The 27,843-nt window shown below is 46.9% G+C and overlaps 1 protein-coding gene across 1 annotated transcript in view; it reads right to left on the bottom strand.

Annotated features, from left to right (window-relative positions):
- The window catches only part of PNPT1 (polyribonucleotide nucleotidyltransferase 1), a 105,622-nt gene that overhangs the window by 42,648 nt on the left and 35,131 nt on the right, over nucleotides 1–27,843 (bottom strand). Inside the window, exons 11-13 of the mRNA XM_073673349.1 lie at nucleotides 27,762–27,819; nucleotides 24,997–25,093; nucleotides 24,624–24,726 (exon numbers count right to left, since the gene is read on the bottom strand). Coding sequence (XP_073529450.1) covers nucleotides 24,624–24,726; nucleotides 24,997–25,093; nucleotides 27,762–27,819 — 258 coding nt within the window. The remainder of the gene's footprint in view (nucleotides 1–24,623; nucleotides 24,727–24,996; nucleotides 25,094–27,761; nucleotides 27,820–27,843) is intronic.

Below are 27,843 nucleotides of genomic sequence, written 5' to 3'. Positions count from 1 at the left end.
ATCAATGACTGTGGAAATTTGCATGTTCTCTTCATGCAGTCATCTTTATAAATCTCATTGGAACGACACCAAACAAAAGTTCCAGCATCATCACCTTGCCCAATGCAGATTCGCGATTCATCACTGAATATGACTTTCATCCAGTCATCCACAGTTCACGATTGCTTTTCCTTAGCCAATTGTAACCTTGTTTTTTTTCTGTTTAGGTATTAATGATGGCTTATGTTTAGCTTTTCTGTATGCAAATCCCATTTCCTTTAATCATAGAATCATAGAATGTAGAGTTGGAAGGGACCTCCTGGGTCATCTGGTCCAACCCCCTGCTCAAAGCAGGATTCACTAAATCATCTCAAACAGATGTCTGTCCAGCCTCTGTTTGAAGACGTCCATTGAAGGGGAACTCACCACCTCTCGTGGCAGCCTGTTCCACTCATTGATCACCCTCACTGTCAAAAAGTTTTTTCTAATATCTAATCTGTGTCTCCTCCCATTTAGTTTCATCCCATTGCTTCTAGTCTTTCCTTGTGCAAATGAGAATAAAGATGATCCTTCTACAATGTGACAGCCCTTGACATATTTGTAGACAGCTATTAAGTCTCCTCTCAGTCTTCTTTTTTGCAAGCTAAACATTCCCAAATCCTGCAACCGTTCCTCATAGGACATGGTTTGCAGACCAGTCACCATTCTGGTCGCTCTTCTCTGAACTTGCTCCAGTTTGTCTATGTCTTTTTTAAAATGTGGTGCCCAAAACTGTACACAGTATTCCAGATGAGGTCTGACCAAAGAGGAGTAAAGTCCGATCATGACTTCACGTGATCTAGACTGTATGCTTCTGTTAATACATCCCAGAATTGTATTTGCCTTTTTTGCTGCTGCATCACACTGTTGACTCATGTTCAGTCTATGATCTATTAGTATACCTAAGTCTTTTTCACATGTACTGTTGCTTAGCTCTATTCCTCCCATTCTGTATATGCTTTTTTCATTTTTATTGCCCAGATGTAGTACTTTGCATTTTTCCCTGTTAAAAACCATTCTGTTTGTTGCTGCCCACTGCTCCAGTTTATTTAGGTCTTTTTGAATCCTCTCTCTCTCTTCTCTAGTATTAGCTATCCCTCCTAGCTTTGTGTCATCAGCAAATTTAATCAGTTTACCCTCAATTCCTTCATCTAAATCATTGATAAAGATGTTGAACAATACAGGTCCCAGGACGGAGCCCTGTGGTACCCCACTTGAGACATTCATCCAGCTGGATGTGAAGCCATTTACAACCACCCTTTGAGTCCGATCACTAAGCCAGTTATGAATCCACCTAACAGTTGCCTGGTCCATTGCATACTTGGTCATTTTTTCAATAAGGATGGTGTGAGATACTTTGTCAAATGCTTTGCTGAAGTCAAGATATACTATATCTACAGCATTTCCCTGATCCACCCAGTCAGTGATTCTGTCATAGAAGGAAATTAAGTTAGTCTGACATGACTTGTTAGTTACAAACCCATGCTGACTCTGGTTAATCACTTCATTCTTATCCATGTACTTACCTACATGTTGTTTAATAATTTGTTCAAAGATCTTTCCTGGTATAGAAGTCAGACTCACCGGCCTATAGTTCCCTGGGTCCACCTTCTTCCCCTTTTTGAAGATAGGAACAACATTTGCTCTTCTCCAGTCTTCTGGGACTTCTCCTGTTCTCCAAGAATTTTCAAAGATTATGGAGAGTGGTTCTAAAATTTCTTCTACGATCTCCTTCAGTACTCTGGGGTGTAATTCATCTGGACCTGGAGACTTGAACTCATTTATGTTAGCTAAATATTCCCTCACAATCTTTCTGTTTACAGATAACTTGGATTCTTCTATTCCTTTAAAACGACAGTGAAGATCAGTTGATGATACATTTTCTTTCTGAGAGAAAACAGATGCAAAATAGGAATTAAAAAGTTCGGCCTTCTCAACATCCTCTCTTACCATTTCTCCATTTTCATCCTGTAAAAATCCTATAGCATCTTTGACTTTTCTTTTACTTTTGACATACCCCCAAAATCCTTTTTTGTTGCTTTTGACATCTCTTGCAAGCCTTAATTCATTGTCAGCTTTAGCTAACCTGATACGTGCCCTACAGGATCTGCAGACTGCATTATAATCTTCTTTAGATATGCCTCCCTCTTTCCATTTAATAAACATTTCTTTCTTTCTTTTTAGCATGTGTTTAAGTTCTGTGTTCATCCATCCTGGTTTCCTTAAATGCTTCCCATTCTTCCTACTTTTCGGGATTGTTAACGATTGTGCTTTGAGAATCTCAGTTTTAAAAATTTCCCATCCTTCCTGGACATTTTTGTCCTTAAGGACATCCAGCCATTGGATCCCTCCTATTCTCTTTCTGAGTCTCTTAAAATCTGCCTTTCTATAATCTAACCTTGAAGTTTGAGTCTTCACATGTCTTCCTCCTCTAGTTATCGAAAATTCTATAATAGCATGATCGCTGCCTCCTAGGGTCCCAGCCACCTTTACCTCCTCAACCATTTCATCCCTGTTTATAAGGATTAGATCCAAAGTAGCAGATCCCCTTGTTTTCTCCCCTACCTTTTGGAAGATAAAGTTGTCAGCAAGAGAGGATAAGAATTTGCTTGACCTGTTAGTTTTACTTGAGAGAGATTCCCAACAAATGTCTGGATAGTTGAAATCTCCCATGACCACTACGTCATATTTTTTTGAGAACTTGGTCATTTGATACATAAAGAGTTCATCCATATCTTCAGCTTGCCCAGGTGGCCTGTAGTAAATGCCTACAATGGTGTCCTTTCCGTTGTTCTCTCCTTGTATTCTTACCCAAACAGTTTCCACAGAACTCCCAGTCTCTGAAGCTTCAATCTCTGTGCAGATATACGCTTTTCTAACATACAATGCGACACCTCCTCCTCGTTTATCAAGTCTGTTTCTTGCAAATAAGTTGTATCCTTTTAGCCTTTTATTCCAATCATGTGTATCGTCCCACCAAGTTTCAGTGATTCCAATGACAGCATATTTCTTTTCCTGCATTAGTAGTTCCAATTCTCCTTGTTTGTTGCCCATGCTTTGTGCATTTGTATAAAAACATTTTAGTTTGTGATTGGTTTCTCTTCCTCCCATATTTTTATTATTTAAATTGTTTTGTCTTTGTTCTTCCTTTCCACTTCCAGTAGCAGAGATCTCAATAGTATTTGTCAGCTGTATGGCTTTTTCTGGCCTTTTGCTTCCCTTCCCACATTGTTCTAGTTTAAAGCTCTCCTGATGAGTGTAGCAAGGCGACTTCCAAATACATGTTTTCCAGTCTTTGTAAGGTGCACCCCATCTCTAGCAAGTAGTCCATCGTATAGGTAATTCATTCCGTGATCCAGAAATCCAAATCCTTGTTGACGGCACCATCGACATAGCCAGTTGTTCACCTGTAGAATCTTATTCCACCTCATTGTTCCATGGCCATCCACTGGGAGGATGGATGAGAAGACCACCTGCGCTCCCAATTCTTTCACTTTCTTGCCTAAGTCTTCAAAGTCACTGCAGATGGTTTCCAGGTCCTTTCTTGCGGTGTCATTTGTCCCCACATGTATTAGCAGGAATGGGTAGTGATCTGTAGGTCTGAAGAGTCTTGATATCCTGTCAGACACATCTTTAATTTTTGCTCCTGGAAGACAGCACATTTCTCTTGAGGTTATGTCTGGTCTGCAGATAGCGGCCTCTGTTCCTCTTAACAGGGAATCCCCCATGACCACCACTCTCCGTTTTTTCTTCACAACATTCTTCTTTCTCCATCCAGGAGGATTCTGAGGGCTCACAAGGTTATTCATTGCTGGCAAAGTCTTATTTTGCTGTATTTCTTCATGGTTCTCCTGCGTGAGAGCCTGGTACTGGTTCCTGAGCAGTATGGGTGCTGGCTGCCTCTCGATCCTCCTGCTTCTCTGGGTCACATGCTTCCATTCCTCTGTTTCGTCAGGTGCAGTTCGAATTTCTTCTCTTTCTGAATCATGAAGAGATAATTCTGCTCTGTCTAAGAACTCTTCACCTTCCTTAATGATTTTCAAGGTAGTTAACCTCTCTTCTAGATTTCGCAACTTTTCCTCCAACAGGGACACAAGCTTGCATTTCTGGCATGTGAAGTTTGGCTTTTCCACTGGCAAGTCTGTGAACATGTAGCAGGATATGCAGCTCACCAAATGGCTCCCGGACTCTTCCATGTTCTTACTGTTAATGTTCTGAAAACAGTGAAAAAAGCTTCAAAATGCGCGGGGTTTACCGATGTCCTCTTTTCAGCTCCAACAGCCAAAATCCAGTGTTCTTTGAGCTCGCGGAGACTCTTCACTTACCCCAAAATGCAGCGGGAATATGCAAATTATCTCCTCAGGACTCCTCCCCTGGTTTACCGATGTCCTCTTTTCAGCTCCAACAGCCAAAATCCAGTGTTCTTTGAGCTCGCGGAGACTCTTCACTTACCCCAAAATGCAGTGGGAATATGCAAATTATCTCCTCAGGACTCCTCCCCTGGTTTAGGCGGTTTCTTACAATTCGGTCACAGACATTGACTCCAGTCTCCTCCCATTCGTTCCTCATTTATTTTGTTGTGTATTTTCCGTTTTGGAGACATATTGCTTTAAGTTTCCGGCCTTGACGCTTTGATGTCTTCCTTGGTCTACCAGTATGTTTGCCTTTTAGCAACCTTCTCATGTTGTTTGTATTTGCTCCAGATTTTAGACACAGCTGACTGTGAACAACCAACATCTTTTGCAACATTGTGTGATGATTTACCTTATTTTAAGAGTTTGATAATCCTCTCCGTTGTTTCAATTGACATTTCTCGTGTTGGAGCCATGATTCATGTCAGTCCACTTGGTGCAACAGCTCTCCAAGGTGTGATCACTCCTTTTTAGATGCAGACTAAAGAGCAGATCTAATTTGATGCAGGTGTTAGTTTTCGAAATGAAATTTTACAGTGTGATTCCATAATTTTTTCCTCAGAATTGATTGATTCCATAATTTTTTCCTTCTGCTTGGTCTGAAAAAAAATTACCCTTACAGAGTACCACATTTTTAATCTTGATTTCTTTTAGTGTTTCTTAAAGCCCTAAAGTTGCCATTTGAAATGACTTTAGTTTTGTGCCATATCTGTGATCTGCTTTTTTCAACAACATTAAACAACTGAATGAACATCCTTCAAGCCCGGTGATTCCATAATTTTTGCCAGGGGTTGTAGTATTCTTCAAATCTGCTTGCAATCTGATCTGATTTAAGCAGTGAGCTACCTTCCATCAAGCACATTTAGGACATCATTGGTTGGTAATTACAAAGGGAGCTGCCAGCAGAGGATCCTGATGAGTTCTGTGCCCAAGTGCCTTCATCATGGAAAACATTCCATAGACAACCATTAATAACCTAATTTTTAGCAGCCAAGCAGTGTAAGTGCGTGGATGTCTGAGCATGGCACTCATACTCAATTTTCAAAACCTCTCCGTTTATTCAGTATTGTATTTCACTTTTTTTCATCTTGCATATTATTAACATGTATATCCTTCCTGTGGTTTCGATTATTCCCCGACTTTACCTTCTTGGTTTTGCAATTTCAATGCCAAAGACAATAGTTACGACAAGTTACAGCTCCTCTTTAAAAGGATATTCTTGGTATGATACTTAGGCGGCATTCAGACAGCTGTTTTTCACATACAAGTTCTAACCAATTTTTTCACATTACACTCTATGGAGCTATTTTTAGGGTTAGGGTTGTTTTTTGCAAACCCAACGGGAGACAGAAACGTGTCTGTTTGAGTTATGGATCAAAATCACCCTTACAGGTCTATGGGTCTGTTAATCAGGAGCAGCACACGGATGGCATCTGGTTTTATTTTTTATTATAAATGGGTAAGAACAGCTTTGCATGTTTTTTTTATATTTTTTTTTTTTAAGCATATAAGAAAATCTCTGATAAAACACTGATGGCAAAAATTGACACACTGACCAATCGCTAATGAAAAATCGCATCAAAAACAATGAAAATTCATACTAGAAAAATCACTGACGTCTGAGGCTTTAACCCCCTCCTGACATATGATACCGTTACGTCATATGCCAGCTACCTGACTTTGATGGGGGCTCAGCAAAAGACCTCCCAACTTTGCCGGCAGATGACAGTTATTTAGCCATCATCTACCTCTAGCAGCTGGCATGGAGAGAAGCTCCGCCCGCAGTTGTTAACTTATTAAATGCTGCAATCAATCTGTGACAATGGCCTTTACAGCGTGTGCCCCGGGTGGCGCGCTGTTCTAACCGCCCATCGACAGTCCCGCGACGTGCAGATGGGTTGCCATGACAACCAGGGGGCGGCTGAAGCCCCCCCCCCACGCCTGTCATCACAGTACTCCTGTGATTGCCAGCCCATGTGCGTTTATAGGAGACTGCCTTTTGCTATACACAACAATACGCAGGAATTGCTGTATATAGCACAAGCGATCAGGTTCAAGTCCTCTAAGGGAAATATAAAATACAATAAAAATTGAAAAAAAAATTTCAAATCATACCCCTTTTCGCCCCCATGAAAAAATACACATGCGATATCACTATGTTCGTAGAAGTCTGATCGATCAAAATATAACATGAATTAACCCAAATCGGTAAACGGTGTAACGAGAGAAAAAAGATATCAAAAAAACAGAATTGCTGTATTTTTAAAGCCCTCACACAGCTCCATTACCAAAAAAATGTAAACTTTTGACTCTTGGAAAATAGCAACACAAGAATTTTTTTTTTTTTCTTTATTTATAAATTTCGGAGTTTTTTTAAATTAGTAAAAAAACCAAAACTATGCATGTTTGGCATCTCCATAACTGTAATGACCTAAAACAATGACATTTCCAGGTAATTTTTACCGGATAATGAGTGCTGTATATAAAAAACAATTGCATAATTGTGTTTTTTTTTCCTATTTCGGTGCACTTGGGATTTCATTCCCACTTTCCAGTACATTACATGCAAAACTGCATGGTGTCATTCAAAAGTACAACTCGTCCCGAAAAACCACCCCTCATACGGCTATATTGACAGGAAAAATAAAAAAAATTATGGTGCTTAGAAAATGAGAAGGAAAAACCGAAAGCGCAAAAAAAATGGAAAAAAAAAAAAATCAACCGGTGGGGAATAGGTTAATCCCTTAACGACTAATGACCTGTACAGCATGTCATGAGCAGATGTCAGTTCCCATATGACGAACTATACATCTTCAGGTCTTTAAGCTGTCACTGACAGCTGACCATCACTATCTGTCTGACCGATCACAGCATGTGATCGCCGGGAACTGCTGAAATATCAGCACTTTACTGCATGATCACCGTGGGGAGCTCAGCTCAACTGACAGCCAAGCTTCTGTGGTAACAGCCAGGGCCGGTGCCCACATTGCCCCTGGCTGATTAACGCTCCAGATGCCGCGATTAATAGCGATCGTGGCATTTGGAAGGTTGTGAGAAGGACTGGGCTCCCTCCCTCACCCCCATCAGCACAAAATCACATAGAGCTGATGGTTGTTAAACAATGACCACCTGGTGTGCCAGGTACAGTTGCCTGTGAGACTCACCCTTAGGCCACGGCCCCACTATCAGTATTTGGTCAGTATTTTTTCTCAGGAGTGGAAGCCAAAACCAGGAGTGGAACAATCAGAGAAAAGGTATAAGGCTAAGTGCCCACGATGCAGAAATGCTCCGGATTTTTCCTGAGCGTTTCTGCATCTCCCTGGCAGAAAAAACACATGCGGATTGTACATGCGTTTTCCTGCCAGGGACATGCGGATATGAAGCGTTCTTCACATGCATTTCCACATGCGAGTTGTCAAGCGCTTTCCAAGCGATTTTAGCATCACTTGGAAAGTGCTTGACAACTTGGTCACACTATATAAATCCATGCAACCGGCATGGATTTATATAGTGTGACCAAGTTAATAGTTGAAATAAAGATTAAAAATGGTGAAAAAAAAAAAAAAAAATATTATACTTACCTTCTGATGGCCCCCAGTCTTTTCTCCGCTGCGTCCAGTCTCTTCTACGGCTCGCAGTGGTATGAAAGGACCAGCCATGACGTCATTTAGTCATGTGACAGGTCACGCGACCGCTGACGTCGGCGGTCGCGTGACCAGTCACATGACTAAATGACGTCATGGCAGGTCCTTTTACACCATCGCGAGCCGTAGAAGAGACCGGACGCAGTGGATTAAAGACCGGGGCCATCAGAAGGTGAGTATAATGTATTTTTTCATTTACATTTTTTTTTTTTTTTTTTTTTTTTTTTAGGTACTATGGTACCCGGGTCTGGATGAAAGTCTCCTCTTCTCCAAACCCGGGTACCATCCGCACATTGAAACGCTTAATATCCGCGTGTGCACATGTAGTCATGTGGATATTAAGCGATTCAATGCAAGTCAAAATAATTGGTAGTGCTGTGTATTTTTCCGCAATGATAATCCGCAGAGGAAATTTCCGCAGCATGTGCACAGCACGTGCGGATTATCATTGGGGAACATGGCAGGCCTTCTACCAAGCGTTTTTTAAGCGTTTCTGCAGCGGAATTGCCGCTGAGGAAACGCTTAAAAAACGTAAAGTGAGCACGCAGCCTAATAGAAACAAGTCACCAATTCTGCATTTATCACCCACTCCTGGTTTTGGCTCCCACTCCTGAGAAAAAACACTGACCAAATACTGATAGTAGGGCCGTACCTACCAAGTCTCGCCATGTGGCCAAACAGTACTGTACAGACACGTTTGGGGTATTGCCACATTCAGCAGAAATTGGGTAACAAATTATGTTGTCATTTTTACCTACTTATCCTTGTGAAAACGTAAAATGAGTCTAAAACAACATTATAGTGGTAAAACTGTAATTTTTTTTTCACCGCTGAATGGTATAAGATACACACCCGAATTGTTAATATGATCACTGCCATCCCTAGATTTCATTAAAAGCTGTAGTTTGTAAAATGATGTCACTTATGGGGGGAGTTCTGCTGTTCTGGCACCTTAGGGGCTCTGTCATTGTGACATGGCACACTCCAATATGGCACGCCTTCCTTTCTGAGCTTTGCGCTGTGCCTCAAAATTAGTTTTTGACCACATATGGGGTATTGCCTTACTCAGGAGGCATTACTTAACAAATTTTGTGGTCCATTTTATCCTATTATACCTTTTGAAAATGAAAAACTTGGGGCTAAAAACATTTTAGTGGAAAAAATGTAACTTTTCATTTTCACAGCCAAATGGTATACAATTCTGTGAAATACCTGTGGGTTTAAAATGTTCACTGCACCCCTATAGGAATTCTTCGAGAGGTGTAGTTTCCAAAACAGGGTCAATTGTGGGGATTTCTGCTGTTATGGTACCTTGGCCTCCAAAATCCAACAGGACGTCCACAAGCTATTCCAGACAATTTTGAACTCCAAAAATCAAATAGCGCTCATTCCCTTCCAAGCCCAGCCGCTTGCCCAAAAAAAGAGTTTCTCAGCACATATCAAGTATCCCTGTACTCTGGAGAAATTGCACAACAAATTATGTGGCCCATTTTCTCCTGTTACCTTAGTGAAAATTAAAAATTCGAGGCTAAAACATTTTTTTTGGGGAAAAAAAAATATGTAATTTTTAACTTTTACGGTCCAATGTCCATCACATCTCTAGATAAATTCCTTGAGGGGTGTAGTTCTCAAAATGGGTCACTTGTGGGGGGGGGTTTCCACTGTTTAGTCACATCAGGGGCTCTCCAAACGCAACATAGCATCCAATATCTATTCCAGACAATTTTACATTAAAAAAATCAAATGGTGCTCTTTCCCTTCCGAGCCCTGCCGTGCGCCCAAACAGTAGTTTTCCACCACATATGGGATATCGGTGTACTCAGAAGAAATTGCACAACAAATTGCATGGTTCATTTTCTCCTGTTACCCTTGTGAAAATGAAAAATTTGGGGCTAAAGCAATATTTTTGTGTGAAAAAGTAAAAGTTTTAATTTTTTCCTCCCACATTGTTTTAATTCCTGTGAGGCACCTAAAGGGTTAATAAACTTCTTACAACCCCTGGCAAAAACACCAAGGTTACTTACCGGTAGCCGATTTTTCCTGAGCCCATGACAGCACACCTTGAGAGAGAGGATCCGCCCCACCAAGGACAGGAAACCGTCTGAAATAAAAGGGCGGCACCTCTCCCTCGCTTCAGTTGTTTACAGAGCATTGAGAGGACCTCCCTAAACAGGTTAGGCACATAACCAACACCACAATATACATATACACACCACCCCAAACAGTGCACACCAGGGTGTGAGAAACATAGAAAAAATAAGGGGGGGAAACTACGGGTGCTGTCATGGGCTCAGGAAAAACCGGCTACCGGTAAGTAACCTTGGTGTTTTCCCCTCCCCCATGACAGCACACCTTGAGAGAATTTTGGAGAATTTATGAGCACCCTAGGGAGGGACCACCGCCTGAAGTACCCTTCTCCCAAAGGTGAGATCAGAAGAGGACAGATCCAACCGATAGTGCTTAAAGAAGGTGGATGGTGTAGACCAAGTAGCAGCCCTACATATCTGCTCGATCGAGACGTCTGCTCTCTCTGCCCAGGAGGTTGCAACGGCTCTGGTGGAATGAGCCCTCACATTGTCCGGGGCAGGAACCCCTGTGGACGTAAAGGCTAAGCAAATGGCCTCCCTAAGCCACCTAGAGATGGTACCCTTGGACACCCCGTGACCTTTCCTACACCCTTGAAAGGCCAGGAACAGAGAACAGTCTTTCCTCCACAGACTAGTCATGTGAATGTACTGTAGCAGGGACCTCCTAACATCTAGGCTATGGAACCTGACTTCCCCTGGGTTCTTGGGATTGCTGCAGAACGAGGGTAGCACAATCTCCTGACTACGGTGAAATCTAGATACCACCTTGGGAAGGTACGCTGGATCTGGCCGCAAGGTGACCCTATCCTCAAAGATTTGTGTGTAAGGAGGATTAACCAAGAGGGCCTGCAGATCACCCACCCTACGGGCTGACGTTAAGGCCACTAGGAGGATGGTCTTAAGGGTGAGAATTTTTGGAGAAACCTTGTGTAGGGGTTCGAATGGTTCACTAGTAAGAGCGTTCAAGACTAAATTCAGGTCCCAAGGAGGAACACCCATGGACCTAACCGGTCCTGCTCTGGCACAGGACTTGATAAACCTCGAGATCCACCTATTCCCAGCCAGATTACAATTGTAGAGTGCTCCCAAAGCTGAAACTTGAACCTTAAGGGTCCCTGTAGCTAGACCCAGGTCCCGCCCCTTTTGCAGAAATTCCAGGATCCCCCTGATCGGAGGTTTGCTCGATAGCGGGATATCTATAAACTCTAGGAATTTACTCCAAACTCTGCTATAAATCCTGGTTGTAATTGGTTTTCTACTCCCCAATAAAGTAGAAACTAAGCCTGGTGAAAACCCCTTGCTACTCAATAGCGACCTCTCAAATTCCATGCCGAAAGATGGAACCCCCTGGCCTGGGCATGAGAAGGTCCGGCCTCTCTGGTAGAATCCAGGGATCTGACACCGACATTAGTCGAAGCAGAGAGAACCAAGGCCTCTTGGGCCAAAAAGGGGCTATCAAAATCACCCTGGCGCCTTCCTCCTGGATCTTCCTCACCACTACTGGAATCATCACTAATGGCGGAAAGGCATAGGCCTTCCTGAACCCCCAAGGAATCTGGAGGGCATCTACGGCATGGGGATTTTCTGCCGGATTTAGGGAGCAAAATCTCTGCACCTTTCTGTTTGCCCTTGTGGCGAACAGGTCTATGTCTGGCTGCCCCCATAACTGGACAATCTGATGGAAGACCTCCGGGTTCAACCCCCACTCCCCCTGTCTTAGGGTATGGCGGCTTAGAAAATCTGCTTTCACGTTTTCTACCCCCTTTATGTGAAGGGCGCTGAGGGATAGGAGGTTTCGCTCTGCTAGACCAAGGATCCTGTCTGCCACCACCATCAGAGGGCGTGACCTTGTCCCTCCCTGGTGATTCACATAGGCTATTGCTGTCCGGTTGTCGGACCTGACCTGGACATGGTGATTTTGGATGTGAGGGAGGAAGCCCCTGAGGGATCTTTCTACTGCCCAAAGCTCCTTTAAGTTGGAGGATGCTCCCCTCTCGTGGTAAGCCCAGTGACCCTGTATTGAGAGTTCTGCCAGATGACCCCCCCATCTGGAACTGCTTGCGTCGGTCGTAATTACCCGATCTACTGGTCTGGACCATTAAATGCCTGCGGTCAGATTTCCCCTGACTGTCCACCACGAAAGGGAATCTACTACTTCTGGGGAGAGAGAGAGCCTGCCTTCTAAATTCCCGTTGCAGGACCTCTGTGCGGACAGGACCTCCCACTGAAGCCGCCTCATATGCCCCTGGGCCCACATAACTGCTGGGAGACAGGCCGTCATAGAACCCAGGAGGGACATTGCCTCTCTCAGAGACATCTCCGGAGCTTGAATGGCCTTCGAGACTAATGCAATCAACCTGCAGATTTTGTCCTCTGGGAGGAAGCAGGTTTGGCGACGAGAGTCTAGGATTAGACCCAGAAAGGTCTGAGTCCTGGAGGGGGTTAGTCTTGATTTTTGGAAATTTACTAACCACCCCAGCTGATGCAACACTTCCGTGACCACTAGGAGCTGACTGGAGCAGTGGGCTTCTGTTTTCCCTATTATCAAGAAGTCGTTTAAATATGGCACGATCACTACATTCTTGATCCGTAGGAAGGCTGTCACTTCTGCTATTCGTTTCGTAAATATTCTCGGGGCAATGGAGAGGCCAAAGGGTAGGGCAGCAAACTGAAAATGCCTCAGCTTCCCCTGAATAAACAGGGCTACTCTCAGATACTTCTGATACTCCGGATGGATTGGGACGTGATAATATGCGTCCTTCAAGTCTATTACAGCCATAAAGCAGTTGGAATGTAAGAGCTTCACTGCCGAGCTTACTGACTCCATCTTGAAAGTCTGGTTTTCTACTACTTGGTTCAGACTCCTGAGGTTGATGATGGTCCTTAAGGACCAGTTTGTTTTTTTTATCATGAATAGTGGGGAATAGAACCCCCTCCCTCTCTGTGTTGCTGGTACTTCGAGAAGGACCTGCTTTCCTACTAACTCTAACACTTCTGTTTCCAGGGCTAATTGTTCTTCCTGGACCTTTCGTAGGGGGGTAACCACAAAGGTCCGCCAGGGGGTCTGGCTGAACCGGATCTTCAGGCCCTCACTGATAATTTTCAGAATCCAGGGGTTTGTTGTTATCGCGTCCCAAGCTGGAAAAAAGTGGGAAAGCCTTCCACCCACTTCCAGCCTGGCGTCATTGGGAGGATCTCTTCGAACTCGAGGATGGTCCTCCAAACATGTAGCCCGATTCTTTTTTGGACTTGGCTTCCCATCTCTTTTTGTCTCCCGGAGGACGACCCCGGTTAAATTTTCTCCTCCGAAAACTAAATCTTCTTGGTTCCCCCGAAAATCCCGGGAACCCTTTGCTTTTATCGCCTGCTTTTTCTAACAGGTCTTCTAACTTTTGGCCAAACAGGAGTCTACCGTCACACGGGAGGGAGCACAGTTTCTGTTTCGAAGGTAGGTCGCCTGGGCAACCTTTGAGCCACAAGGCCCGCCTGGCTGCGTTGGATAGTCCCGCTGCCCTAGCTGACAGTCTGACCGAGTCAGCTGAAGAGTCGGCCAGGAAGGCCAATGCTGTTTGTATTAGAGGTAGCTCTGCAAGTATTGCCTGTCTGGAGACCTTTTTATCTTTAAGCTGGTCTTCCAGCTTTTGGAGCCACACCATCAAGGACCTCGCCACACAGGTGCTAGCCACCGCTGGTTTTAGACTGCCTGCCGCCGCCGCCTCCCACGTGTGGCGCAGGAAGGAGTCAGCTCTTTTATCCAGTGCATCCTTTAGGACGCCAGAGTCCTCCAAGGGCAGGGAAGATCTTTTTGATGACCTTGTCACAGTCCCGTCCACCTTGGGGATCTTATCCCAAGGTTCCGCATCCTTCTCTTCGAAGGCATACCTTATTTTGGAGAAGGAGGGTAAAGCCCCTAATCTCTCAGGTCTCCTCCACTCCCGGTCAATGAGGCCCTGAATTTTACCGTTAACCGGAAACAGCGTCTCTTCTTCTCTCCCAAGCCCACAAACATGATGTCCTCCCGGGATTTAGATGCTCTCTCTTCCTCCAGACCCATGGTTGATCTTACTGCCCTAACCAGTCTGTCTGTATTCTCAATGGGGAAGCAGGGTCTACCGCCCCCCGATGAGGAAGAGGACGATGAAGCCCACTGCTCCTCGGACTGGGAGGAATCAGAGACGGAGGAAACCTCTCTACGGGGTCTTTTCTTCCCTCTAAGGAACCCTTTCAGGGACCCCTGAACTTCTGCACGTACTATGGACTTTAAATTTGCAGCAAAATCCCGGGATTTTGCCAGGGCTATGGTTTTGGTCACACAGCCCTGGCAAAGTGGTTTCTGCCACTCTACTGAGAGAGAAGCTTGGCAAAGGGCACATATTCTAAGCTTTTGCTTGGCACTACTCTTAGGCTCCTAAAAAAAAGGAAGCACATAAGAGACTTCCCGTTACTAACCAGTGACATTCAAGAAGCTCACTCACCCCCGGAGGTCACAAACGGGTACCGGATTCGGAGGCTGTTGCGGAACCGATGATTCCATTCTGGATGGTCCCGAGGCACACGAAGCTTTACTCCTGCGGCTGCCACTACGATTACTCGAGCGGCTGTCTGTATACGATGCATCCCTCTGCTTTTTCTGTTGCTGAGGTGGGGAGGTAAGCTGCTGCTCCTGGCTATCTGGATCAGCCATGTCTCAGAAGCGCACCACGCTTCCAGGATAGCTCCCCCCCCTTAAATATAGGGCCATCCAGCCTCCTCCGGTCTGTGGGCCCTCCCCCTTCCTCAGGCCGGAGCTCCATTGAAAAAAAACCGGCCTGGGATGCTCCGATGGGCGCCGCCATCTTGGATCGGCGCCGCCTCCTGACGTCACCCAGTGCGCCGCTCCCAGCGTGCCCTGCGCCGTGACGTCAGGTGCGTCACACCCGGAAGCGTTCCACACTGCAGGGGGGAGGACGGCGCCGCGGTCTCTGGGAGGACAGAGCCTGTCTCAGCGCGTGCGCCCCGCTCGGCGCAGAGACCCCAGGGGAAGCTGCGGACGGTGCTTCTGGGATACTGAACCCGGTGCACAGGCCAGTGCCCGCTCTTCCACACCGGGACAGCCCCAGGTAAGTCTTCTTTCTTCCAGACAGGTTCCCCATCAAGGACAGGAAACCAACTGAAGCGAGGGAGAGGTGCCGCCCTTTTATTTCAGACGGTTTCCTGTCCTTGGTGGGGCGGATCCTCTCTCTCAAGGTGTGCTGTCATGGGGGAGGGGAAAATTATGGAATCACCGTGCTCGGAGGATGCTCATTCAGTTGTTTAATGTTGTTGAAAAAAAGCCAGACATGGCACAAAACTAAAGTCATTTCAAATGGCAACTTTAGGGCTTTAAGAAACACTAAAAGAAATCAAGAAAAAAAATGTGGTACTCAGTAAGGGTAATTTTTTTCAGACCAAGCAGAGGGAAAAAAATATGGAATCACCCTGTAAATTTTAATTTCCAAAACTAACACCTGCATCAAATTAGATCTGCTCGTTAGTTTGCATCTAAAAAGGAGTGATCACACATGAATCATGGCTCCAACACGAGAGATGTCAATTGAAACAAAGGAGAGGATTATCAAACTCTTAAAAGAAGGTAAATCATCACACAATGTTGCAAAAGATGTTGGTTGTTCGCAGTCAGCTGTGTCTAAAATCTGGAGCAAATCCAAACAACATGAGAAGGTTGCTAAAAGGCAAACATACTGGTAGACCAAGGAAGACCTCAAAGCGTCAAGACCGGAAACTTAAAGCAATATGTCTCCAAAACAGGAAATGCACAACAAAACAAACGAGGAACGAATGGGAGGAAACTGGAGTCAATGTCTGTGACCGAACTGTAAGAAACCTCCAAAAGGAAATGGGATTTACATACAGAAAAGCTAAACATAAGCCATCATTAATACCTAAACAGAAAAAAACAAGGTTACAATGGGCTAAGGAAAAGCAATCGTGGACTGTGGATGACTGGATGAAAGTCATATTCAGTGATGAATCGCGAATCTGCATTGGGCAAGGTGATGATGCTGGAACTTTTGTTTGGTGCCGTTCCAATGAGATTTATAAAGATGACTGCATGAAGAGAACATGCAAATTTCCACAGTCATTGATGATATGGGGCTGCATGTCAGGTAAAGGCACTGGGAAGATGGCTGTCATTACATCTTCAATAAATGCCCAAGTTTACATTGATATTTTGGACAGTTTTCTTATCCCATCAATTGAAAGGATTTTTGGGGATGATGACATCAATTTTCAAGATGATAATGCATCCTGCCATAGAGCAAAAAGATGGATGTTGGTAAGACCTTACCTGTAAAATCCTTTTCAGCGAAGGAAGGAAGGGAGACACAGATTCATTACTAGTGGGTAGGCGGAGCCCCACAGGATAGTTCACCTCAGATTAGAAAAAGTGATGACCGGCCCCTCCAGCTTAGGCTCCTCCTACTCCATGTCCTTCAGTCCGTACACAAGCTAAGGAAGAGCAGACAACACCAGCGGAACAACACAACCCCTTCCGAAAATTCAGAAATGCGAGAGAACAGGTTATGCATATAACAGAAAAAACACACAGTCCCAGGCACTACTCACTGGACCTGACAACTGCGATGAGCTGGCAATGCTGGAACAGAGCCCTAGCGCGCCGACCCCCGCCCAGATGACCGCCATCAGAGAGGAGTCGCGCCGCATCTGGAAAACAATATTGCACTTCTGCCATGGGAGGGTGCTTTGACTCCCTTCCTTCGCTGAAAAGGATTTTGCAGGTAAGGTCTTACCAAAATCCGTCTTTCAGCAGCAGAAGGGAAGGAAGGGAGACACAGATTCATTACTAGTGGGACGTCCCAAAGCAGTCCAGAACTCAAGGGTGGGAAACAGTGGCAGAATCGCCAACACCCCAACAACATAGTCAAACGCGCAACAAGCGCCAAAACTAGATAAAGAGAAAACCTAAACCACCGCCGCCTGCAGGACCCTGCGCCCCAAGGCCGCATCGGCGGAAGCACTCACGTCCACTTTATAAAATTTTGTAAAAGTGTGAACGGAGTGCCAGGTAGCCGCCCGGCAGAGCTGCGCTGCCGAGGCCCCCTGATGAAAAGCCCACGACGAACCAACAGCTCTCGTGGAATGAGCTCGAACCTTAACCGGACAAGGCTTGCCCTTGAGCCGGTACGCTTCCAGGATAGCCGAACGTATCCAACGAGCTATAGTGTCCTTGGAGGCCCGCTGACCACGCCGACGACCAGCAGGAATCACAAAAAGAGAGTCCGACTTCCGAAACCCTTGCGTGATTGAAAGATAGAACTTCAAAGCCCGCACCAAATCCAACGAGTGCAAGGCTCGCTCCTTTGGACTTTTCGGATTCGGACAGAGGGAGGGCAACACGATGCCCTGATTGACGTGGAAATGCGACACCACTTTAGGCAGAAAATCGCCACGGGTACGAAGCACCACGCGATCCGGGTGGAACTCCAGAAAAGGGGGCGAGCAAGACAGTGCCGCCAACTCAGAAACCCTTCTCAAGGAGGTGACCGCCACCAGGAAGGCCACCTTCCAAGAAAGCAAGTAAAGCGTAGCTGAATCCATAGGCTCAAACGGCCCATGCTGAAGAGCCTCCAAGACTAGATTGAGCCGCCAAGGAGCCACAAACGCCCTCTGAGGCGGAAACTGACGTGGAACCCCGCGAAAAAACGAGCGCACATCTATGCGCGAGGCAATAGCCTTCCGAAAAAGCACAGATAGTGCAGATACCTGACCCCGCAAGGTACCAACCGCCAGACCCTTGGCCAAACCACATTGCAGAAAAGCCAAGAAGTTGGGAATGGAAAAAACCCTTGGGTTCCTTGACGATCCAGAACACCATGAATAGAAGGCCTCCCAAGTTCTGTGATAAATCCTACTCGTAGCTGGACCTCTGGCCATCTGCAAGGTGGCAATGACCTCGGCCGAAAACCCACGACGCGTCAATATCTCGGTCTCAAGAGGCACGCCGTCAAACGAAGCGACTTCAGGTCCGGATGAGGAATGGGCCCTTGGGTTAACAGGTCCGGGCGAAGAGGCAGTGGAAACGGAGGCGCCGCCAGAAGAGACACCAGCGTTGAATACCACGCCCTCCGCGGCCAATCCGGCGCCACCAAAATTGTCGGAATTCGTTCGAGTTTGATCCGCCGGACCACCAGAGGAAGTAAGGATACCGGCGGAAACACGTAGATCAGCTTGAACTGGTCCCACGGGGCCACTAGAGCATCTAGCGCCACAGCCTCTGGGTCCCTGTACCTGGACATGAACGTCGGAATCCTGGCGTTCAGCCTGGATGCCATCAAGTCCACCCGGGGAGTCCCCCAACGGAAGCACAGCAGTGCAAAAATATCCGGATGAAGACTCCATTCTCCGGGATCCACCTGCTCGCGACTGAGGAAGTCCGCCGTGATATTCAGCACTCCTGGGATGTGAATCGCGGAGATGGCTGGAACCCTGGACTCGGCCCATACCAGGATCCGCTAGACCTCCATCATGAGTCTGGATCTTCTCGTCCCGCCCTGATGGTTGATATACGCGACCGCTGTCGCATTGTCCGTCTGAATCCGGACCGGCAGACCGCTCAAGGGGACCATCCAATGTCGGAGGCAGAGAAAAATCGCTCTCAACTCCAGGATGTTAATCGGCAGAGACGACTCCTCTGACGACCAGACCCTCTGAACCCAGAGATCGTTCCAAACCCCCCCCCAGCCAGTCAGGCTGGCATCGGTGGTAATGACCGACCACCGAGGGAGGAGGAAGGATTTCCCCAGGGATAAAGCCTCCGGACGTAACCACCATCCAAGAGACTCTCGCACCCTGCGGGAGATACTGACACAGCGATCTAGCGAAGCCGGTGATCGATCCCAACGGGTCAGAATAAGATTTTGGAGACCCCGGGAATGAGATTGTGCAAACGGTACTGCTTCCATTGCCGCCACCATCAGACCCAGAAGGCGCATACACTTCCGAAGGGACATCGCCATCGCCTACCTCATATCCTGGACATGGTGACGAAGGTTCGCTTGTTTGTCCGGAGGCAGGGACACCACTGCCCGTACCGTGTCGAAATGCATCCCCAAGAACAGAATTGACTGCGACGGCTCCAATGACGACTTCTTCCAATTGACCAGCCGCCCGAAGTCCTCCAGGTGCTGAAGGGAGAGATCGCGAGCTGTCACCGCCTCCTCCGCTGTGGGCGACACAATTAACAGGTCGTCCAGGTAGGGGAGAATCGTAACTCCTTGCCTTCGAAGGAGCGCCATGAGTGGCGCCAGAATTTTTGTAAAAATCCTGGGCGCCGAGGCCAACCCGAATGGTAGGGCCACAAACTGGTAATGGGCCTGACCTATGGCGAAACGCAGGAAACGCTGGTGAGCCCTGCTGATAGGGACATGCAAATAGGCGTCGCGGATGTCGATCGACACCAAGAAATCGTACTGCGACAGGGCCGCTACGACAGAGCGGAGAGACTCCATGCGGAATTTCCGGGTCCGGACATGCAGATTCAAATCTTTGAGATCCAGAATGGGGCGAAACTTGTCCTCCTTTTTGGGGACCACAAAAAGGTTGGAGTAAAACCCCCTTCCCCGGTTCTCTGGCGGAACCGGAACCACCACACCCTGCTGCAGAAGAGAGTCGACCTCCCGCAGCAGTGCGGCAGCCAGCTTGGGCTCGGACGGGAAGCGAGACTGACGAAACCTGTCCCGGGGTCGAGAATGAAACTCTATGAAATAGCCTGCCGACATAACCCGCGTTACCCAGGCGTTCGATACGTGGGACGCCCAAATCGACCCGAACTGAAGCAGACGACCTCCCACCCGAGAGCCCTCGAGAGGGTTCCTGGCGTCAGACCGCCTTAGCGGGCTTTTTGTCAACCTCCCGTTTGTCCTGACGGAAATGTTGTTTCCAGGGTGTACGGGATTTCTGGGTGGTCTTCTTTCCGGAAGACGAGGGACGACCCGATCTCCAAGAGGGCTGACCGAACCGTCCCCTGGGCCGAAAGGGCTGACAACCACTACCGGCACTTGACTTGCCAGACGTAGAAGCCGCTGCTTTTCGCTGTGGCAAAGCCGAATCCTTGGCCATCACCTCCATGAGGTCCGAACCAAAAAGCTGACCGCCCTTGTATGCCAGACTCAACAAACCTTGTTTGGATACCGCGTCTCCAGTCCACTGTTTAAGCCACAGTGCTCTTCTGACTGTGACGACCGAGGATTGAGCCCTGGACAGAACCGAAGTAGTATCCAGCACTGCGTCCCTGCCATATCGGGCCGCCTCTTCCAACAGCTGGAAGAGCCTTTCCACCTGAGACAGCGGAGACCCATCTTGCCACGCCGTCCGCAGCTCATCCAACCACCGCAGAGAAGCCTCACCAGCCCACATGGCCCCCAAGGCCGCTCGGAATCCATGACCCGCGGCCTCGTAGATGGACTTCGCCGCTAACTCCGTCCTTCTGTCCAGCGGGTCCTGTAGACTCGCCTTCCCTTTAACAGGAAGCAAAGAGGATTTGCTCAGCTGAGACAATGGCACGTCCACTTCAGGCGAGGGGACCCAATTAGCGATAGTCTCCGAGGAGCAGGGGTACAGGGCATCAAAAAAAAGCATCCCCTGGAAGCGTTTATCCGGACACAGGCGTTCCTTCTCCACCGCCTCGTTAAGTTCATCGTGCGCCGGTAATGTTGAACGAGCCCGACGCGACTCCTGATACAGCCGGGCCGACTTGCCAGGGCGCCTCGTCACCTCTTCAGACAGCTGTAAAGCTTCCCGCATAGCCCCAATAAAAGCGTCCACGCGGCCCGAAAGCGAAGCGGAGCGACCCTGCCGATCCTCTTCATCAGAATCGGAAATCTCACCGTCAGAGTCTGTCGGTGATTCCGAAACCTCCGACGCACTGCGCGGAGGAGACGGCGCCACCACAGGCCTGTGGCGCTTCTTGCCTCGTGACGTCGTTTGGGACTTAGCTGATACCCAATGACCCAGGAGGTCCGACAGACTGTCAATGGAGCGAGTGAGCGCTTCCACTTTAACATCACTGAGACCCCCGACCAGTGTCGAACCCGACGCCGTCGAAGACCCCGGCGTATCAGATACGCGTGACCGATCCTGAAGCGGACCGGGAGAGAGGTCCGCGCCCCCTGGTCCCTGATCCGACATGCCCCCACACAGTTGCGAGCGTCGCGGATAAGGCGGTAATAACCCCTTACAATGGGTACAGTAACCGAGGAAGTGTGATCCCGCTACCACAGCCTGTTCCTCGCAAAAAAATCACCAAGCACTGAAGGGTTAAAGCTCCTCCAGAGGGAGAGAGCTACCCCAGCTGCCAGCAGAGCAAAAGTTAACCTAACAGACTAGGGAGATGCGCGCTCTGATCCCAGAAGCGTGCACTCCAGAACAGGCTAACTGCCTTGATGAGGCCAGACCCCTCAGAAGGGGTTAATGCTGCTGACCACACAATACCCCTTGCCTTAAAAGGACAGAGGTGTGCGGGTCCCAGGGCCTCCTCAGCAGGGAGATAGCAGCGCCGGATATAGCACACCCTGTCTGCCTTAATAGGCCAGCAGTAAGGTGCTCTGCGCTACCATAGTGAGCAAACGGAACCTTCTGCTTTAAAAGGCAGAAGTGACTCACCAGCTGGCCGCGATGACTGCTCTTCTCTGGGGAGGTGTAGAGAGCGGGGAGCAGGGAGCAGGAGGCGCTGCACGTGGAAATGGACGCCGGCCGAAGGACCCAGGAGAAGAAGGGGCAGGGTCAGCTCCAGCGCGCGCTTTCCGAGCGCTTCCTGTCTGAGGATAAGTGACAGGGAGCAGAGAAGCGCGAAGCCACGCCCCCCCGCCGTCACACACTAATGGAGCCCGCGCTTCCCCGTCCCTGCTCCCCTGCTAGCAGAGACATCTCCAAACGCTGAATGCAGCGGTGATATCCTGTAACGGACAAAACTGCAGTCACCACATGTACAGTAAGAGCGGCTGCCGCAGCAGCCGCTGAACCTCTCAGAACTGATGAGCACTTACCCAGCTGAGCGCCACAGGGACCCCCAAGGATGTGTGGCGCCGTGGCCCTTGGCTCCCCCTCACGGCAGAGCGCGCAGGGACCCCAAGAAGCGGTGTGCATCTCCGCCAGGGAGCGCCCTGTATCCCCCGGGGCCGGCAGGCTTCTGCGGGGACCTCCTTAGGGGGTACGCAGATCCGCCAGGGGAGGGTCAGGGGTCCCAGCAGCGCCGAGACCCCCTGAGACCTCTAGACCACGGGGGGTCCAGGTCTCCGGGAATGTAAAATAAAAAATTCTTCTGAGGAGCTGCAAAGGCAGCGACTATCCTCTGCGACCTCAAATTTAAAACTGAAGGACATGGAGTAGGAGGAGCCTAAGCTGGAGGGGCCGGTCGTCACTTTTTCTATTCTGAGGTGAACTATCCTGTGGGACTCCGTCTACCCACTAGTAATGAATCTGTGTCTCCCTTCCTTCCCTTCTGCTGCTGAAATTGTGAAAACATTCCTTGAAAGATGACACATAAGGTCAATGTCATGGCCTGCAAATAGTCCGGATCTCAATCCAATTGAAAATATTTGGTGGAAGTTGAAGAAAATTTTCCATGACAAGGCTCCAACCTGCAAAGCTGATCTGGCAACAGCAATCAGAGAAAGTTGGAGCCAGATTGATGAAGAGTACTGTTTGTCACTCATTAAGTCCATGCCTCAGAGACTGCAAGCTGTTATTAAAGCCAGAGGTGGTGCAACAAAATACTAGTGGTGTATTGGAGTGTTCTTTTGTGTGTTTGTTTTTCATGATTCCATAATTTTTTCCTCAGAATTGAGTGATTCCATAATTTTTTCCCTCTGCTTGGTCTGAAAAAAATGACCCTTACTTTGTACCACACTTTTTTCCTTGATTTCTTTTAGTGTCTCTTAAAGCCCTAAAGTTGCCATTTGAAATGACTTTAGTTTTGTGCCATGTCTGTGATCTGCTTTATTTCAACAACATTAAACAACTGAATGAACAACCTCCAAGCCCGGTGATTCCAGAATTTTTGCCAGGGGTTGTAAATGCGGTTTTGAGCATCTTGAGGGGTGCAGTTTTTAAAATGGTGTCACTATTGGGTATAGTCTGTCATATAGACCCCTCAAAGTCACTTCAAATTTGATGTGGTATCTAAAAAAATGTTTTTGTAAATTTTGTTGAAAAAAAAAAATAGAAAAATTGCTGCTAAACTTTTAACCCTTTTAACTTCCTAACAGAAAAAAATAAAAAATATATGTTTTAAAAATGATGGAGATGTGAAAGTAGACATCTATCTATCTAGACAACTATTTTGTGAGATATAACTATCTGATTTAAGGGCATAAAAGTTCAAAGTTTGAAAATTGAGAAATTTTCAATTTAGTTTGTCAAATATTTCGATATTTTCATAAATAAACACAAAGCATATTGACCAAAATTTACCACTAACATGAAGTACAATATGTCATGAAAAAACAGTCTCAATCACTGGGATACGGTGAAGCGTTCCAGAGTTATTACCTCATAAAGTGAGGACTGTAAGACTTTAAAAATGAATCTTGGTCATTAACGTACAAAGTGGCTCGGCCCTTAAGGGGTTAAACATAATTGTGTAATAGGCTTCTATATCGAAACATTGTTGCTTATTTGTCTACATTAATCAAACATGCCCCCCAGAGGTAAAACTCAGCCGCTGCGGATCACACGATGGCCATATTGACATCACGTGATCACAGTGGCCATTACTTCTTGTACAGCCATGTGGAAAATCATCAGGTTTTACTTATAATAATATACAGAACGGCAATGAAGAAATTTCTTCTTTTTTTTTCTTTAAAGTGAGTTTGTCAATAGTCTTTTACCCCCCGAAACCATATGGACATGTAGCAGTTTTAAAGATAAGTCCAGCAATACCTTTACATGGCCATTCCATTTCTCTGTTACTGAGAAATCATCGTTTTACGTAATTCATATGTAAATTAGGCTGAAGAGCTATGGTAGATATGAAGCCTCTGTCACTCCAGCTCTACTCCCCGCCCAGCGCCGCCTCTTCCTGCTTGACTGACAGCCTGTATGCTGTGTGACTTCTGGCAAAGGCGTTGCCAGTCAAACAGGAGGAGGCAGCATTGGACCGGTTATAGAGCTGGAGTGCCAGAGGCTTCAGATCTATCATAGACCTTCAGCCTCATTCGCATATAGATTCAAACGCTGATTTCTCAGTAACGAAAGAACGGACTGGTCATGTAAAGACAATGCTGAGCTTGTCTTTGCAAGAGCTACATGTGCATATAAATAGTTTGGGGTGTGAAATCCTGCTGACAAATTCCCTTCAATTACTGGAAGTCTTAATATTCTAAACTAAACATTTGAAACTAATATGATACCAAGCAGGATATCACAATCTATCGAGCAATACAGGGGTTTGGCATACCGACCTGTGTTTGTCCCCGCTGGAATAAAGCCGAGCCATGGAGAGGTTTGTAAAGATCAACTTCACAGCTGATATTTCGGAGAGATGTTATGTCTCTGCCATCACACCTTCACAAATGGAGAAAAGATTACATGTTTGAAAGTATGCACCAGGAACATGGTGTTTTCTTCTAGGAAATTGCGCCACCCGTGACCATGGGTTATGTCTGGTATTGCAACAGAGCTCATTAAAGTGAATTGAGACGCACTGCAATATGGCGCACAACCCATGGTCAGGCGCGGTGCAGCTTCTGAAAGAAACCAACCATGCTTTTTTCTAATCTGGAACAACCGTGTTAATTTTGTCTTTAGAAACACAGATAATAGAAGAGACAATACCTTCTATATTCGTTTAATATGATGTTTCTAAAAACGTCTTTAGATACGATACTGAAGGACTCCATTATATCAAACGGATCTGCATTTGGGAACTTTTCTAGAAGAGGAAAGTTGACAGGGTTGCACATTGTGAAGCAAAAAGTGCAGAAATAATATTGCATAATATTATAGTATAAAAGGTCAGATATAGAGATATATAATATATAGATTTATATTCTATCTCCATACACGCAAATAGAATATTGCAGCAGCAAAATTAAAAAAGGACCCAGATTCATTCTCCTGAGCCCTCTACGCATCCGGTGTACATGGTCGTTATTTTAGGCCACAGGATTAAATAATGAGGCACAAAAAATAAAGTCACTACAGAAAGATTACTACTCTAGAAAAAGGTCACAAAAGCAAGGAGGAATTAGCCTTGTAGCTTTTGCAATATCCAATGGTATAAAAGAGATGTGATCAGGAAGGACATTGGGGACTGGATAAAAGACAGAATAAGGCTATGTGCACACTGTGTTTTTGGTGCGCTTTTTCCACACAGAAATGGGCCAAAAACGCATTGTAAACCTTCTCCCATGGTTTCCTATGACATTTTGCAAGTTCTGTGTACATGATCAGGATTTTTCCTGATTGAATTTCATGTGCAGAAAAAGAAGCAGCATTAAGATTCTTTGTGCGTTATTCCTATACAATGCATTGGAAAAAAAGCATCAAAAAATGCATGAAAACGCATCAATAACGCTGGGGATTTTCTGCAGATTTTTGCTGCCAAAAAGTGCAGAAACACTACAGAAATTGTCCTGATCGTGCGCACATAGTTTGAGATCTAGGGAGGTCGGTTAGGATGAATTTAGCTTTTAACCCCCTCTCTGCTCTTTTCAAAACAATTTTAGTCCCCTGAACAACCCCTTTACATTGTATATGGAAAGGTTAAGCAACTTCTGTGTGCTCATGAATTTGAAGATCTTTATTTGCTTCTATATAGGAGGATGTAAATGTAATGTGCTAGAACAGGGCTCCTCAATTTTTTTTCTACTGAGCCTCCCCAGAAAGACAAAGACAAAGCCCGGGCCTCCCCAGAAAGACCAAGACAAAGCCCGGGCCTCCCCAGAAAGACCAAGACAAAGCCCGGGCCTCCCCAGAAAGACCAAGACAAAGCCCGGGCCTCCCCAGAAAGACCAAGACAAAGCCCGGGCCTCCCCAGAAAGACCAAGACAAAGCCCGGGCCTCCCCAGAAAGACCAAGACAAAGCCCGGGCCTCCCCAGAAAGACCAAGACAAAGCCCGGGCCTCCCCAGAAAGACCAAGACAAAGCCCGGGCCTCCCCAGAAAGACCAAGACAAAGCCCGGGCCTCCCCAGAAAGACCAAGACAAAGCCCGGGCCTCCCCAGAAAGACCAAGACAAAGCCCGGGCCTCCCCAGAAAGACCAAGACAAAGCCCGGGCCTCCCCAGAAAGACCAAGACAAAGCCCGGGCCTCCCCAGAAAGACCAAGACAAAGCCCGGGCCTCCCCAGAAAGACCAAGACAAAGCCCGGGCCTCCCCAGAAAGACCAAGACAAAGCCCGGGCCTCCCCAGAAAGACCAAGACAAAGCCCGGGCCTCCCCAGAAAGACCAAGACAAAGCCCGGGCCTCCCCAGAAAGACCAAGACAAAGCCCGGGCCTCCCCAGAAAGACCAAGACAAAGCCCGGGCCTCCCCAGAAAGACCAAGACAAAGCCCGGGCCTCCCCAGAAAGACCAAGACAAAGCCCGGGCCTCCCCAGAAAGACCAAGACAAAGCCCGGGCCTCCCCAGAAAGACCAAGACAAAGCCCGGGCCTCCCCAGAAAGACCAAGACAAAGCCCGGGCCTCCCCAGAAAGACCAAGACAAAGCCCGGGCCTCCCCAGAAAGACCAAGACAAAGCCCGGGCCTCCCCAGATAGACCAAGACAAAGCCCAGGCCTCCCCAGAAAGACCAAGATGAAGTCGGTGTCTCACCAGAAAGACCAAGATGCAGTCTGTGTCTCACCAGAAACTAAAATAACTAAAAGAAACTAAATATTGCTTGCTCCATAGAAAGGTCTGTGCGGTATAAATCACTGATATGAAAACCGCACCCCATGTGCGCCTTTCAGCCAATGATCAGGTCAAAGTGAAATCTTCAGGATGAAATATGTGAGATGTAAGCACAAAGCAGAAATTTGTTACAATTACAACTGTTGAAGAGGTTGTCCAATGGAAACAAGTGCTCACCCATCAACCGAAAGAGTGTTAACTTCCTGATCAGTGGGGGCCCGACTGTTAGAACTAACACCAATCAGCAAACTGGGGAATTTTTATCCCAGTTACAAAATGGGGCAGCAAGTCAGATGTTCGACCATCGCACTATTCATCATCTATGGGGCTGATGGGAAAAGCCGACGGAGAATGAATGGAGCAGGAGTGGAGAATGTTCATTCCTTTCTATTGAGAATAAATGTTCCCTAATCTTCCGATTGGTGCAGGTCTCAGTGGTCGGACCCCCACCGATTAATAAGTTATCACCTACCCTTTGTATAGGTGATGAAGTGTTTTCACCTGTCAATCTCTTAAAACTTACATGACCTGATTGTGCCTTCCAGTCAGACCAAACCAGTCTCCATCATCTGTGCCCATGAAGTTCAATGATGATATATAGCTTCGAGTATGAGCTTCGCTTTCATTGGAGTTTCATGGAAAACTGTACGAACTCAGGCACCATTGCGAGTCATCTTATTTAACAACTTTATGGGAATAATTCTATAATACCTTTCAGCATTTCCTCGGTGTCGAGTCTGATCTTGTTCACAGATTCATCTCTAGAAATCTTTTTGGGGAAAAAAAAAACATT

The sequence above is a fragment of the Phyllobates terribilis genome, unplaced genomic scaffold (genome assembly GCF_046119375.1).
Source record: "Phyllobates terribilis strain yellow unplaced genomic scaffold, ASM4611937v1 Scaffold_3__8_contigs__length_932513732, whole genome shotgun sequence".
In the NCBI taxonomy this organism is placed as follows: Eukaryota; Metazoa; Chordata; class Amphibia; order Anura; family Dendrobatidae; genus Phyllobates; species Phyllobates terribilis.
Note: the sequence above shows the minus strand (reverse complement) of the source record. Positions and strands in the feature narration are given on the sequence as shown.